This window comes from Leucopleurus acutus, assembly GCF_964270905.1.
Source record: "Leucopleurus acutus genome assembly, chromosome: 13".
Taxonomy (NCBI): domain Eukaryota; kingdom Metazoa; phylum Chordata; class Mammalia; order Artiodactyla; family Delphinidae; genus Leucopleurus; species Leucopleurus acutus.
Genome location: NC_139155.1, coordinates 51,996,799 through 52,011,864, shown reverse-complemented (window position 1 = coordinate 52,011,864; position 15,066 = coordinate 51,996,799). Strand labels below are relative to the sequence as shown.

Here is a 15,066-nt window from a genome sequence, read left to right as displayed (position 1 = left end):
GGAACCTTAGGGGGTTTGGACTCCCTCAAAATTGTATGTATAGATTTTTATGTGTATTTTCTGGGAGAAAATGGTTCATAGATTTCTAAAGAAGTCTTGTTACCCATAAACAGTGATTGTAACTTCAGTAACAACCACCAAAGGCTGTCTTAAAGTTTTGATTCTCAGTACACCTTGGGTCATAAACCTGCTTAAAAATCTGAGAAAAGCTATAAACTTCCAGATTTGAGTACAGTTTTGGAGATTCTTGGATCCTCCAAAGCTTGTTCTCAGATGTCTTGGATTTCCTGTTTGGGATTCATAGACCACTGCTGTTAAGGAAACATGCTCTGGCTCATGTTAGGCCTTAGTCTCATTATTTTAGAGACTTACAGTTTCATTTACACACATTCTTATTCTGAATCTTCAGACTGTTTCTCCATACGTTTATAACATTTCTCTATTAAAAATTTTTCTCTCATATGTATCACCTTACAAAAAACTATCCCGATATGTATCTTACTGTTATTTCTTGCCCTTTTATACTCTATTGGCACAATTTTAAAAGCTTTACTTTTCTGTGTTTACTGCCTTTTTTAGGTGTGAGGGAAGATTCAATATCTAATACGTATATCAGTGTGTCTGAGCCAAGTCCAATACTCTTTACGGGAGCAGTTATCTTAGGTCTCACTCCTAAAAAAAAACAATTAGTTGATACATGTATTAAGGGAGATTTTTTCCAAATTACATTATGAGTTTTCCACACAAAATCTCTATGTTAAGAAAAGTTAGACTGGTTAGGCTTAGGAAAGTTGCTTCTGATTTTATTTTCCTTTTTGAGTGGTAGGCTAGCTTTTTCTCTACAAAGCATGATTTCTTGATAATTAGTTCCCCTGCTTTTTTACGGTTTAATCTTTGGTGCTCTTTAGGATAACTTTGTCTTTTTTGCTTTGGAGATACTTTGTTACCATATCTTAAATTTTAAATACTAGATTATAGTGACCATTTTGTGTGTTTTGATATCAACTGGATTTAGCACTGCTAAATGACATATATCACATTTTTAATTCTGCAGAGTTAATGATAATCTGCCAGCTACCTAAAATTTGTCTTATCACTATTTTTCCTTCTTAGCTGTTGTTACCTGGTTGTTCTTTATTAACTCTTCGTCAATATATACTATTCCAGTTGAACCTAAGAGATTCCACAAGGCCAACATATATCCTTATTAGGGTATATTTCTTTTACCTTTGGTATTTTTCCTATCATAATGTTTCCCTTTTGTAGCACTCCCATTCTGTTTTGATTCTGTTCTCCAAACAGCAATAATTTGTTTACCTCTTACAATACGAAAAGTCTGTGTATTTAAGATTTAGAATTTTTTTTTTTTTTGCGGTGCGCGGGCCTCTCACTGTTGTGGCCTCTCCCGTTGCAGAGCACAGGCTCTGGATGTGCAGGCTCAGCGGCCATGGCTCACGGGCCCAGCCGCTCCGCGGCATGCGGAATCTTCCCGGACCAGGGCACAAACCCGTGTCCCCTGCGTTGGCAGGCGGACTCTCAACCACTGCGCCACCAGGGAAGCCCGATTTAGAAATTTTGAATTTCTGTTTGTCTCTAAGGGCATAATTTTCTTTAAAGAGAAGTATATTCATTTGATTTTAAAAGTTTCTTTTGAATAGTTTTTCTAAAGAAAATATTTAATTAAATATTTGACTTTCAGTGCAATGCGTGTTTTACTGTCGAAATTACCGAGACCGTGGATTGTGGATGAGAAGAAAGATGATGGTTATACTGCCTTGCATCTGGCTGCCCTCAATAATCATGTAGAAGTGGCTGAACTGTTGGTACATCAGGTAGGAAAAGCAGTTCAGTAATTTTTAACAATTTTGGGTCATTGCTATCTATTTTTTACTTCATCAACTACTTATTATTGATAATAAGTCAAATCCCATGATGATGGGATCTTACAGCAAAATCCCATGATGATGCAAATTCAGATATAATATGAATTTAGTCTTCCGCCTAACATTGGTTTTTGTTTTTATTTTTATTTTCCCTGGCTGTGCCACACAGCATATAGAATCTTAGTTCCCCAAGCAGGGATCGAACTTGTGCCCCCTTCAGTGGAAGCATGGAGCCCTAAACACTGGACCACCAGGGAATTCCCCTAACATTGGTTCTTAAATGGAGGGAGTTAGTGGTGTGTGTGGGGAGAAGGGGGTGGGGGGGCGGGGAATCCTTCAGTCTCCAGTATTCTCTCTGCACAGTCTTCCTGGTTTGGTCCAACAAAATAGGCATCAATGAAAAGGGATTTTCCAGAATCACTGCCGCTATTGTGGAAGTATCACTCTGCTGTAGAACCATCATGTTGATATCTAAGCTGGTGTGGGCAGTTGCCACCAGGTAACACCAGGCTGCAGCTAGGATCTAGGGATGCAGTTCATGACTACTGCTGGACCCCTTGGATAGCAGCATAGGCTCACCTTGGTCATTTCATTCATCTCAGGAATAAGATGCTCTACATTTTTATGAGATTGGATTTTGGGGGAAACCCATTTATTGCAATTTTATGATATTTTGGTGTATTCAGCAAAATTTTTAAATGCTTCAGTCAAGCATATGCCATAGCTAAGCACTAAAGTTCCCAAAGAATTATCTGTGATCCCTGACTTCAAGGAACTTACAGTCTAGTTAAGAAGATGAAACAGCAGAAAAATTTAGTAGATAGTACATTATGTGTAATTAGGTCATAGATCATAAGATAGACATTCCATAAACTACAGAAGTTTAGGTAAAAAAATAGTTCAAAAGTTAAACCTTTCCCCTGCCATTGTAAGCCTTTATTATTAAAATTAATTTTCTTAGAAGTGTTGTTAATTATGATAAATTCCTTTTCATCCAAAATCCAAACGACTGACCTTAAGCCAGTACCACACTGTCTTGGTTATTGTTGCTTTATAGTAAGTCTTGAAATCAGTTAGAGTAAGTCCTCTAAATTTGTTTTTCTTTCTCAGAACTACTTTAATGTTCTAGATCTTTGGAATTTCCCAGTACATTTTAGAATCAGGTTATTAGTTTCTATTAAAAGTCTTTGGGGGAGTTTGATTGCTCTTGCACATACTAGGTTTATCTTTAAGTAATTTTTTTGATCCTATTGGTAAATTGTATTGTTTTAAAATTTCAATTTCCAGTTACGTATTGCTAATATATAGAGTTGCAGTTTTTAAAATATATTTACCATGTATCTTGTGACCTTGCTTAAATTACCATTGGTCATTAGGAAAACAGAAATTACACCAACACTACTAATCACCAACTACAATGACTAAAATTAAAAATGCCAACAAAACCAGTTGTTGATTAGGATGTGGAGCAGTTAGAATTCACAAACGTTGCTGGTGTTTTTCAGGGTAGCCATGTTGAAAAACAGTTCAGCAGTTTCTTATAAAGTTAAACATATATTCATCCCAGCAGTCTCACGTCTAGATATGTATCTAAGAGAACTGAGGGCACATTTCCACGAAATACTCCTACTAAATGCTTGTAGCAGCATTATTTGTAATAGCCCTAAACTGAAAGCAAACCAAATGTTCATCAACTAGTGTCTGAATAAACAAATTATGGTATATCCATACAATGAATACTACTTTGGAAAATCTAAATGATGGAAAAAAGTTCAGGAAACTTAAAAGGAGATCCCTCACTTTCTGCATTTATATGAGAACAGACATGATAAGAAAACAAGCTGAGGGAATTCACTGGTGGTCCATTGGTTAGGACTCAGCGCTTTCACTGCCATGGGCCATCGCTGGTTGGTTGCTGGTTGGGGAACTAAGATCCCATAAGCCACGCGGCACGGCCAAAAAAAAAAAGGAAAGCAAGCTGAGATCAGGAGCCTAATGATTGCACTCAAAGAAACATAAATAGTAAAAACAATCCAGAAACTCGCACCTTCTCGAACATGTCATAGCATGTTCAGACCAACCAAACTCGCATAAGGGAGTTTCAGCTCTACCTGATGCACCAAGCAGGTGCACAGGTAGGGGTGTCAGAGTTGTGATCATAGGGCATGAATGGTTCTAAGACACAAATGGAATGATACAGTTTACTTTTTGACTCTGTAGCCCTCTACTTAATTTTAGTATTTTTTAAAAATTTATTATTATTTTTTATCATGCCAGACATGGTGCTAGGCATTTTGACGTTGTTATTTTTCTTAATCCTCACATTGACCCCTGGAATAGGTTGTGCCCTTACCATTTTGGAGCTGAGGAAATAGGCATGAAATGATACAGTGCTTAAACTCACAAAGCGCGTAGCTGACAACACTTGAACCCAGGTCCACTGACACTGTGTTCATTGCTTTTGCTTCTCCGTCCCTTTCCTCTGTGCTTGGCATCAGCTGTTCTCATGGTCCTTTGTCTATCTCAGGGCCCTGGTGGGACTTTCTGCTCTTCCTTCAGTAAGTGTTTGTATGTACTAATTAAGCGTTATCTTCTTCTCACCCTCCAGCAGAGTTCCTTTTCACTGAATGAGGAAGAGCTCAATTATGCAGCAAAAAGAACTGACCTTATTAGGTCATTAAAAGAAATCTAGATCCAATGTGAAGACTCATTAATATATTTTCAGGAAATATTTACAGTTAAAATGAGCTGATTATGTCCATTGCTCTATAATGGAGATTAAAAGGGAGCTGTGTTTGTACTGTACTTTGTCCTTTAACTGTTCTTAGATGGAATCACCATAATAAAAATAATTATTTTAAACTTGCTGTTATACTTCAGAAAGTTTGCTGCCCTATCCACTTCTTCCTATGTTACCATATGAGAACAAGGTCCCAGCCCCTAGGAAGGGGGTGTGGTCAGTAGTGTCCAGTGTACTGATTCTTTGCCAAGAGTTAGTTTAGTATGCTTCCCTCTTGTCACATTCAACTGTGTATGCCTTGTTCTTCTTCAGGGTAACGCAAACCTGGATATCCAGAATGTGAACCAGCAGACTGCCCTACACCTTGCTGTTGAGCGGCAGCACACCCAGATTGTGAGGGTAACGTGTCTACTAAAGTGAATCTTTGCTTATTAAATCATACTTTGTTAGATTTCTCAAAAGGCATAGCTGGAGGTAAAAATTATGATTTTAGGCTAATATTTTACACCAGTTGAGTAAAGAGTTTTAATTTGTAATAAGGAAAATCTTAAGATTCTGATATTCAAAGTCTTTATAATTTTGTTGCCAGATTTGTAAATTGCCAGAATATTAAATCAGAGGATTTCAGAGTAACTTACAAATTTGTTTTTTTAAAAAGTATACTCCCTTTTAATTTTTATAATTGAGAGTGAACTGTAATTAAAGGCTTCGGCTAGACATTTGCCAAACAGATTCCAAAAAAGCTGACATGTATATTTTTATTTTACTAATCTGGTGATTCCAGTCAAAATACTTGAAAGATTATCTGTTCACAACTTTTTTGTAGAGCAGTGATTCTTAAAGTTTGGAGGCTGAAGCAGCAGCATCAGCATCACCTGAGACTTTGGTAGAAAAGTCAATTCCTGGGCCCCACCTCAGACCAACCAAATCAGAACCTCCAAGGGTGGGAACTAGCAATCTGTGGTTTAACAGGCCCCCAGGTAATTGTGATGCATGTTCAAATTTGAGAAACTGTCCTGCAGAGACATTATATAATCTTTTTGAAACAAAGCAAGCAAAACAAAAGAAAACAGTAATTAGCCAAGACAGGTAGGACCATGTGCTTGAGATTGGTTTCTTTGTATAGTATTTTTCTAAAACTCTGATAACATTTACAGAAATGATTAGGGAACTTGTTGAAGCACTGTAAGCAAAGTTTTATGTTTACCACTTAAAATATCGATTGAGGGCTTCCGTGGTGGCTCAGTGGTTAAGAATCCGCCTGCCAATGCAGGGGACACGGGTTCGAGCCCTGGTCTGGGAAGATCCCACATGCCGCGGAGCAACTAAGCCCGTGCGCCACAACTACTGAGCCTGCGCTCTAGAGCCCGCGAGCCATGACTGCTGAGCCCATGTACCACAACTACTGAAGCCCACGTGCCTAGAGCCTGTGCTCCGCAACAAGAGAAGCCACTGCAATGAGAAGCCAGTGCACCGCAACCAAGAGTAACCTGCACTCGCTGAAACTAGAGAAAGCCCGCGTGCAGCAATGAAGACCCAATGCAGCCAAAAATAAATATATTTAAAAAATTGATTGAGATATATCGATTATGTGTTATATGTAAGAGATTGCAGTTTAGCAAACACTTCACGTTTATTATTATTTAAAATTCCCCTTGCCAAAAATTCATTTCTCTGATATTTGGACTTATAACCCTTATAACCATACATTTGGAGAAAATTAACCAAAGGGAATGGAAATAAATAACTTGCTTATTTAAATAATAGAAGAATTTTGAACGTTATGATTTGGTCCTATTGGAAATACTTAAAATATCCCAACTCACATATCTGAAATTAAAATGAGAAAAAAAATGTCCTAAATTTCCCCCAGTTATCTTGATCTTAGAGTAGATTAATTGAGCAACATTTTGGTTCTTATTTCTTTCTGCTTTCTCTAATTCAATATATTTGAATAACCAGGTTCATCATTATTTGTAAGGAGTCACAGGGTTGGATATAGAGTAATTTAGCAAGCAAATACATAAGAATAATTAACTTTCATGGCAACCCCGTCAGATAGGTCCAGGGCTCTCACACTGTTACTTTAGAGATGTTGTAACTTCTTGTGGGTGGAATACTTTAGCAAAATAAGATGTTTTTCTCTTCTAGCTTTTGGTCCGTGCAGGTGCCAAATTAGATATTCAGGATAAGGATGGGGATACTCCTTTGCATGAAGCTCTGAGGCATCACACTTTGTCTCAGCTACGTCAGCTTCAAGATATGCAAGATGTGGGGAAGGTCGATGCTGCCTGGGAGCCATCCAAAAACACCGTGAGTAAAGATAATCTTTAATTCAGTGCCAGTGAGAGCATCTTTTAATGCAGAGGCTTGTATTTATGGCTAATTTAACTTGCACCTGATAAGATATTTCATCAGAGCTACAAATGTAGTTTGTGAGCTAAATACTAGTCAATGCTAACTGTATTGTTTTGCATTCTTACTAAAAGTTGTTTGGTTCTCCTTTTATAACTTTAGCCATTCAAACAGGAGTACTGTGGTATCTTTTTGTGGTTTGAATTTGCATTTCCTTATGACTGCTGGTATTGAACATCTTTTCATTTGCTTGTTCACCACACTCATGTATATTTGATGAAGTGTCTCTTCAGACCTTCTTCATTATTTTGTTGAGCTGTTTTCTTACTACTAAGTTTTGAGGGTTCTTTTTATAAACTGAATACAAGTTCTTTATCAGATATGTGGTATGCACATACTTTCTCCCAGTCTGTAACTTGTCTTTTCATTCTTTTAAAAAATTTTATTTATTTATTTATTTTTGGCTGCGTTGGGTCTTCATTGCTGCACACGGGCTTTCTCTAGTTGCAGCGAACGGGGGCTGCTCTTCATTGTGGTGTGTGAGCTTCTTGTTGTGGTGGTTTCTCGTGTTGCGGAGCATGGGCTCTAGGTGTGCGGGCTTCAGTAGTTGTGGCACACAGGCTTAGTTGCTCCATGGCATGTGGGATCTTCCCAGACCAGGGCTCGAACCCGTGTCCCCTGCATTGGCAGGTGGATTCTTTTTTTTTTGCGATATGCGGGCCTCTCACTGTTGTGGCCTCTCCCGTTGTGGAGCACAGGCTCTGGACGCGCAGGCTCAGCGGCCATGGCTCACAGGCCCAGCTGCTCCACGGCATGTGGGATCTTCCCGGACCAGGGCACGAACCCGTGTCCCCTGCATCGGCAGGTGGACTCTCAACCACGGCGCCACCAGGGAAGCCTGGTAGGTGGATTCTTAACCACTGCGCCACTAGGGAAGCCCTCTTTTCATTCTTTTAACAGTATTTTTCAAAGAGCAGAGGTTCTTAATTTTAATGAAGTCTGATTGACCAATTTTTCTTTTATTGTTTGTGTCCTGAGAAATCTTTGCTAAATCCAAGGTCACTAAGGTTTTCTCCTATTTTGTACTAGAAGTTTATAAAGTTTTATCTGTTACATTTAGGTCTGTGATTCATTTTGAGTTAATTTTTATATGCATAATACGAGGTATGGGTCAAAGTTCTTTTTTGTTTTTTGTTTGTTTGTGGATATACAGTCATTCCAGCCCCATTTGTTTGAAAAGACTTTCTTTTTCTACTGAATTGCCTGTTGTGCCTTTATTTAAAATCAGTTCTCTTCTATTGATCTGTGTCTTTATCTATGTGATGTCAACCCACTGTCTTGATTACAGTAGCTTTGTAATAAATGTTGAAGTCAGTGGTATAAGTCTCTTCTTCTTTTTCAAAGTTGTTTGACTATTCCAAGTCCTTCATGTTTCCATATGAATTTTAGATTCATTTTTAAGAATGTAAAGGGTTCTGAGACCAAAGTGTTTGAGAGTTGCTGCCTTTCTATATGACCATCGGTAAATACTCTAACTCCTATGTGCCTCATTTTTCTCATTTTGAAACGAGGGGAAGTGAGTAACTACCTCCATAAGGTTGTAAAGATTAAATGAGTTAATTCATGGAAACTGCTTAAAATAGTTCTTAGTCCATTGTAGATGCTCCATAAATATTAACAATTATTATGACTATTATCAGACAAGATGTGGGAGTCAGAAGCTCAGATGACCTGATCTGTCTCATTCTCCACTTCATGGCTTAATTCCTGGTTCTTGGTTCATTTCTCAGTTGTCTCTCCCCTTTTTGTTTCACGTTGGTTGCTAGCAGTTCCAGAGACAAATTGAGTAGAAAAGGGAGACTGTCTCCTCAATATCTCAATCAGAAGTCTTGTTCTTGAGTTTTATTGGCCTTAATTGACCTGATTTAGGTTATGTGTCACCCCTGAACTAATTACATAGATGAGGTGGGTCTCTGAGTGGTTTGAGCCATCTTTGGTTCATCTCTAAAACTGGAGATGGGTCAGTCCTCATACAATACACCTGAGGAAATTGGGGGGTAGGTGTCATGGAGGAAGGATGCTAGAACTGCAACTCATAAGTGTCCACCACATCTATATAGTCTTGCCAGACATGTTTTTTACCACACATACATATTCATATATACATACATATATACGCAAGCACGTGCACACCACACATACACACACATTCTTGCATATATATATATATATATATATATATATATATATATATATATGGTGATAAGAATTGATAACAGATTCCTAAAGGGAAAATAATGACTTTTTTCATTTGATTTCAGTTAATAATGGGACTTGGTACCCAGGGAGCCGAGAAGAAGAGTGCAGCATCTATTGCCTGTTTTTTGGCTGCTAATGGTGCTGACCTTAGCATTCGAAATAAGAAGGGTCAGTCGCCACTTGATCTCTGTCCTGATCCAAGTCTCTGCAAGGCACTGGCAAAGTGTCATAAAGAAAAAGTCAGGTTTGTATTATTATCATAAAACCTAATATTCTGTACATAAAGTATCATGTGGTTCCACAGTTATAGGGAAATTAATATAATGAGGTATATACATTTCTTTTTTATTCTATTCTATTTTATTTTTTATTGAAGTATAGTTGATTTATAATGTGTTAATTTCTGGTGTACAGCAAAGGGATTCAGTTATACATATATATACATATTTTCCATTATGGTTTATTACAGGATATTGAATATAATTCCCTGTGCTATACAGTAGGACCTTATTGTTTATTTTATATATTGTAGTTTGTATCTGCTAATCCCAAACTCCTAATTTATCTGCCCCCCCCCACCTCTTTCCCCTCTGGTAACCATAAGTTTGTTTTCTATGTCTGAGTCTGTTTCTGTTTTGTAAATAAGTTCATTTGTATCATATTTTAGATTCCACATATAAGTGATACCCTATATTTGTCTTTGTCTGACTCTCTTCACTTAGTATGATAATCACTAGGTCCATCCATATTGCTGCAAATGGCATTGTTTCATTCCTCTTTATGGCTGAGTAGTATTCAATTTTATATAGAGGTATATACATTTCTTTAAGTATATTCTTAAGGGGCATTTTATTAGAGCAAGGCAGAATGCATCTAAAAATATATAAATAGAGGCACTGTAATTACTGCAGCAATAACTTAAACACTGGGGTGTAAGGGGAAACCACTTTGAATGTGTACATGTGAGCCCGCGTGTTCATGAGTTTCTGAAGATCCTAGTGGAAACAGAGTGTCCCTTTTCTATCTGTACCTGTAGTTGGTTGTGCATATGTATTTTTATGTCTTGTATATATATATTTATAGACGTGTTCTGTCTTTCTGTAATAGAATTTTATGCTCCTTAAGGATACACTTAAATGTCAAAACAGCAGCTGCAGTGACATATTTTCCAAAGTGCCCTGTCAGTTGTGGACTCTGATAAAGCTTCATTCTGTCTGTAGTTAGCATAACTAACATGGGCTCTAGTTAGGATTTTTGTTTTATTCCTATATCCTGTGTCTTCCTCAAATGGTCCTATATAGATAAAACAGTTTCTGAGGGAAACTTTATGTTAATTTTTAAAAACTAGGGTGTTTGATTTCTTTGTTAGAAGAAGATTCACTCTTTTCCATTGGGTGAGGATTTGTTGAATTGAAATTTGAATTGTACTAGAAGTATGTAAAAATGCAGAGAAGTAGAAAAATATAGTATACAATGTTTCATATATAGATGTTAAAGCTTAATTTTTAACATAACTAAAGTTTTTTACCCATACTAATGATGCTCTAGATGTTTTAAAAAACATTTAAATTAATGAATTTGTAATATGAATATTCTCAGAGGCTTGATTAGAAATATTTTCTTTTATTAGTGGTCAGGTGGGTTCTCGAAGTCCTTCTATGATTAGTAATGATTCTGAAACCTTAGAAGAGTGTATGGTGTGCTCAGATATGAAGAGAGATACTCTTTTTGGCCCATGTGGACATATTGCTACCTGTTCTTTGTGTTCTCCACGAGTCAAGAAATGCCTCATCTGTAAAGAACAAGTTCAATCCAGGACAAAGGTAATATGTTTTTAATATAGCATTTTATTATTTTTTGAAGTTCTTTAAGACTACAGTTAATGATAAATAAGATTATATGATGCCACGTGTCTTTTAATTTTGTTCTTCCTAAGACTGATCTAAATATGGGAATGTATAATTTATACATTTATCAAGACACCAATTGAAATATGTAAACTACAGTACTAGTTAAAAATAAAAGTAATCTACTGTTTTACTTTCAAAGCGCCTTATAGCCCAAAGGTGTATTTAATTCCACTTTGTGTTGTAGTTACTTGTATATTGCACCTTTTTTGAGTACATGTGGATTGTTTTGTATTCCTCTTTGTAAAAGACTAGTTGATTTTCGGTAGAATATCACACATTCTGGATTTATTTGATTTTTATCATGGTGTTCTTTAATTTGTTTCTATATCCTTTGTGTTTTTGTAAACTGGAAGTTAGATCTAACTGCTTGATTAGGGTCAGCTTAGACATACTGGGCAAGAAAACTTCATAGACAATGCTATTCATTTCGTACTGTATCCCACCATTAGGCAAATAAAGACTGATCATCCTGCAGTTTTTGGTGGTCAAATTCTGTATCTCCTCTGAACTTTTTATCTCATCTGACTCCTTTTGCTTTTTGAGAAGCAGTATTCTTTTCTGGGTTTCTGGTTTCATTTTTTTTTCCCATGTAACTGAGTGCTTTTCCATCTTACTCATTTTGGTTTTCTGAAATAATTGAAAAAAGCAAAGCTCAAAGAAGTACACTGACAGTTGGGTCTTCAACGCAGTTTTCCTGATTCTTAAGTCACTGTTCTTTCCTCTATGTTATGATACACAGACAGAATTAAAACCAATGTCTGCAAGGGAGGGTTGACAGAACAGGAAGGTAGAGAGGAAGGATTATGTTGTCACTCCTTTTTAGACCAGTTCTGAATTCCAAGAATTGGTAAGGAGTCTGTTTGTATTTTAAGTTATGGAATTTTCAAACCTGTACAAAAGTAGAAAAACTTACATACCCACCAAAGAGATTTGCCAGGTTCATTGCAGAGCCTTCGAATGTAAAGAAATAGCGACCCCAAGTGGTTAAAGGATTGTGAACATCTTCACTGAAGATAAAACAAATTGTAAAACTAGTATTTGGAGAGAGGGAGAATAAACAAGCTTGGTCTTTTTAGCAATTAAAGAAATACAAATTAAAAATTATGAACTATTATTAGCCATTCTTGTCCAATTAGCAAAAATAAACTTTAAATAATGCTAGCTAGGAAAGAGAAATGAGTACTCTCTTAACACTGCAGTTGGCTGAATAAATGGGTTTACATTTTTTTGAGAGACCATCCTGACAATATATATACAGTTACAATAAATATGCTTTGATATAGTAATTCCACTCCTGGGAATGTAATCTGAGGGAAAAAATCCAGAAGGGGTAAAAGTTATGCTTAGAAAATTTTTTTTTTTAATAATAGCTGAATGGGTAAGTAAATGATTGTTAGATTGGTTTGCTAGATAATTTTAAACTCTTTATCAGCAATTCAGATATGTAGACAGTTGCATCGGGAATCATTTTAAAAACCAACACATCTTTTATATAGAGAGGAGAAGAGAATCATCATGTATTAAGCGCTGATTTTATATTAGGCATTGAACTAAACACTGTACACATAATATCTAATTTACTTTTTTTAATTGTCACATTTTAATGTTTGACCAGTATTTAGCACATACAGTTCTTAAAATATTTATATGAAGATGCTCCTTACGTACAAATAAATGGCTAGATCAGTCAGAGTTTCACCTCCGTGTCGTCATTGCTCTTGAGACTTTTGTCTGTCTGTCTAGTTGCTAAAGTTTGGGATTTTCACTTCTTTCACCCATACTGTGCCTACTTTTCTTTTTAGCTTATTAGCCAGCCAGATAGCTGACTCACACACCTTTGAAATTTAGCCATGGTCCTCAGCCCTTCCTTTATTTTATTTTGTTTTTAATTAATTTTCATTGGAGTATGGTTGCTTTACAATGTTGTGTTAGCGTCTGGTGCAAACAAAATGAATCAGCCATACACATAGAGAGATCCCCTCCCTTTTGGACTTCCTTCCCTTTTAGGTCACCACAGTGCATTAGGTAGAGTTCCATGTGCTGTACAGTGTGTTCCCATCAGTTGTCTATTTTATACGTAGTATCAATAATGTATATGTGTCAATCCCAGTCTCCCAATTCCATCCACCCCACCCCTTTCCCCCTTGGTATCCGTGCATTTGTTCTCTACATCTGTGTCTCTGTTTCTGCTTTGCAAATGAGATCATCTGTACCATTTTTCTAGATTCCACGTATATGCATTATTATATGATATTTGCTTTTCTCTTTCTGACTGACTTCACTCTGTATGACAGTCTCTAGGTCCATCCACGTCTCTGCAAATGACCCAATTTCATTCTGTTTTATGGCTGAGTAATATTCCATGGTATATATATACCACATCTTCTTTATCCATTCCTCTGTTGATGGACATTTAGGTTGCTTCCAGGTCCTGGCTGTTGTAAACAGGTCTGCTGTGAACATTGGGGTGCATGTGTTTTTTTGAATTATGGTTTTCTCTGGGTATATGCCCAGTAGTGGGATTGTTGGGTCATATGGTAGTTCTATTTTTAGTTTTTTAAGGAACCTCCATACTGTTTTCCATAGTGGCTATATCAGTTTACATTCCCACCAGCAGTGTATGACGGTTCCCTTTTCTCCACACCCTCTCCAGCATTTATTGTTTGTAGATTGTTTGATGATGCCCATTCTGACAGGTGTGAGGTGATACCTCATCATAGTTTTGATTTGCATTTGTCTTAATAATTAGTGATGTTGAGCATCTTTTCATGTGTTTGTTGGCTGTCTGCATGTCTTCTTTGGAGAAATGTCTATTTAGGTCTTCCACCCATTTTTTGATTGGATTGTTTGTTTTTTGGTTATTGAGCCATATGTGCTGCTCGTATATTTTGGAGATTAATCCTTTGTCAGTTGCTTCATTTGCAAATATTTTCTCCCATTCTGAGGGTTCTCTTTTCGTCTTGTTTATGGTTTCCTTTGCTGTGCAAAGGTTTTAAGTTTCATTAGGTCCCATTTGTTTATTTCAGCCGTTTTTTTAGAGAGAGGAAAAACTTTGTTGGGAGCTATGAAAAGTTAGTGTACCTACCTCCAGGCTACGGGTTCCTTAGTCGCCCATTTCCGGGGTCTTCCTATCTCTGCTCCCCACTGTGGTTCTGGTAGTGTACTGCTTAGTGTTTGCAGTTTGTGGGCTGGATTTGTGTACAAGGTAAACATTGCCTTTGTTATAGTCTGACCTTGAGTAGGTCTTAAAGCCTGTATGTATAATCCTAGAGTTGGAAAGAACACCCTGGTCTTGCATCCTATAAGCTGTAGGCGACTGAAATGTGTTTCTTTCAACTGTTTTAAATCAAGTCAGAAACTTAGCAGATATCTTAGATCTCTTCTTCACCATTCTATACATTTTATTAGTTACCAAGTCTTCTTAAATATTTCTCAGAACTCTTTCTTCTACTCTGTATTGTTATGTCTTACTTAAAATATGCCCTCCTGGGCTTCCCTGGTGGCGCAGTGGTTGAGAGTCCGCCTGCCGATGCAGGGAACACGGGTTCGTGCCCCGGTCCGGGAAGATCCCACATGCCGCGGAGCGGCTGGGCCCGTGAGCCATGGCCGCTGAGCCTGCGCGTCCGGAGCCTGTTCTCCGCAACAGGAGAGGCCGCAACAGTGAGAGGCCCGCGTACTGCAAAAAAAAAAATATGCCCTCCTATCTCATAGTTAGAATTGTTCTAGGATATACTTGAATAAGGGCCACCTGAGTCCTCTCCTTGTCTTCTAATTGACACTTTAACACCTTGTGAAGAAGGGTTGTTCTTTATTGTTCAGATTTTTTAAAATCTGCAGCTCTACAGTGTTAGGTAATTTGTTAGTATTGGAGCTGCAATTGGAATGCAGGAACATAAAGATCCTGACTAACCATGTCTTA

The 15,066-nt window shown here is 37.2% G+C and overlaps 1 protein-coding gene across 1 annotated transcript in view; it reads left to right on the top strand.

Annotated features, from left to right (window-relative positions):
• MIB1 (MIB E3 ubiquitin protein ligase 1) overlaps positions 1-15,066 on the top strand; it is a 115,683-nt gene that overhangs the window by 89,112 nt on the left and 11,505 nt on the right. The window contains exons 13-17 of the mRNA XM_082853110.1: positions 1,700-1,832; positions 4,936-5,022; positions 6,775-6,936; positions 9,300-9,481; positions 10,868-11,060. Coding sequence (XP_082709236.1) covers positions 1,700-1,832; positions 4,936-5,022; positions 6,775-6,936; positions 9,300-9,481; positions 10,868-11,060 — 757 coding nt within the window. The remainder of the gene's footprint in view (positions 1-1,699; positions 1,833-4,935; positions 5,023-6,774; positions 6,937-9,299; positions 9,482-10,867; positions 11,061-15,066) is intronic.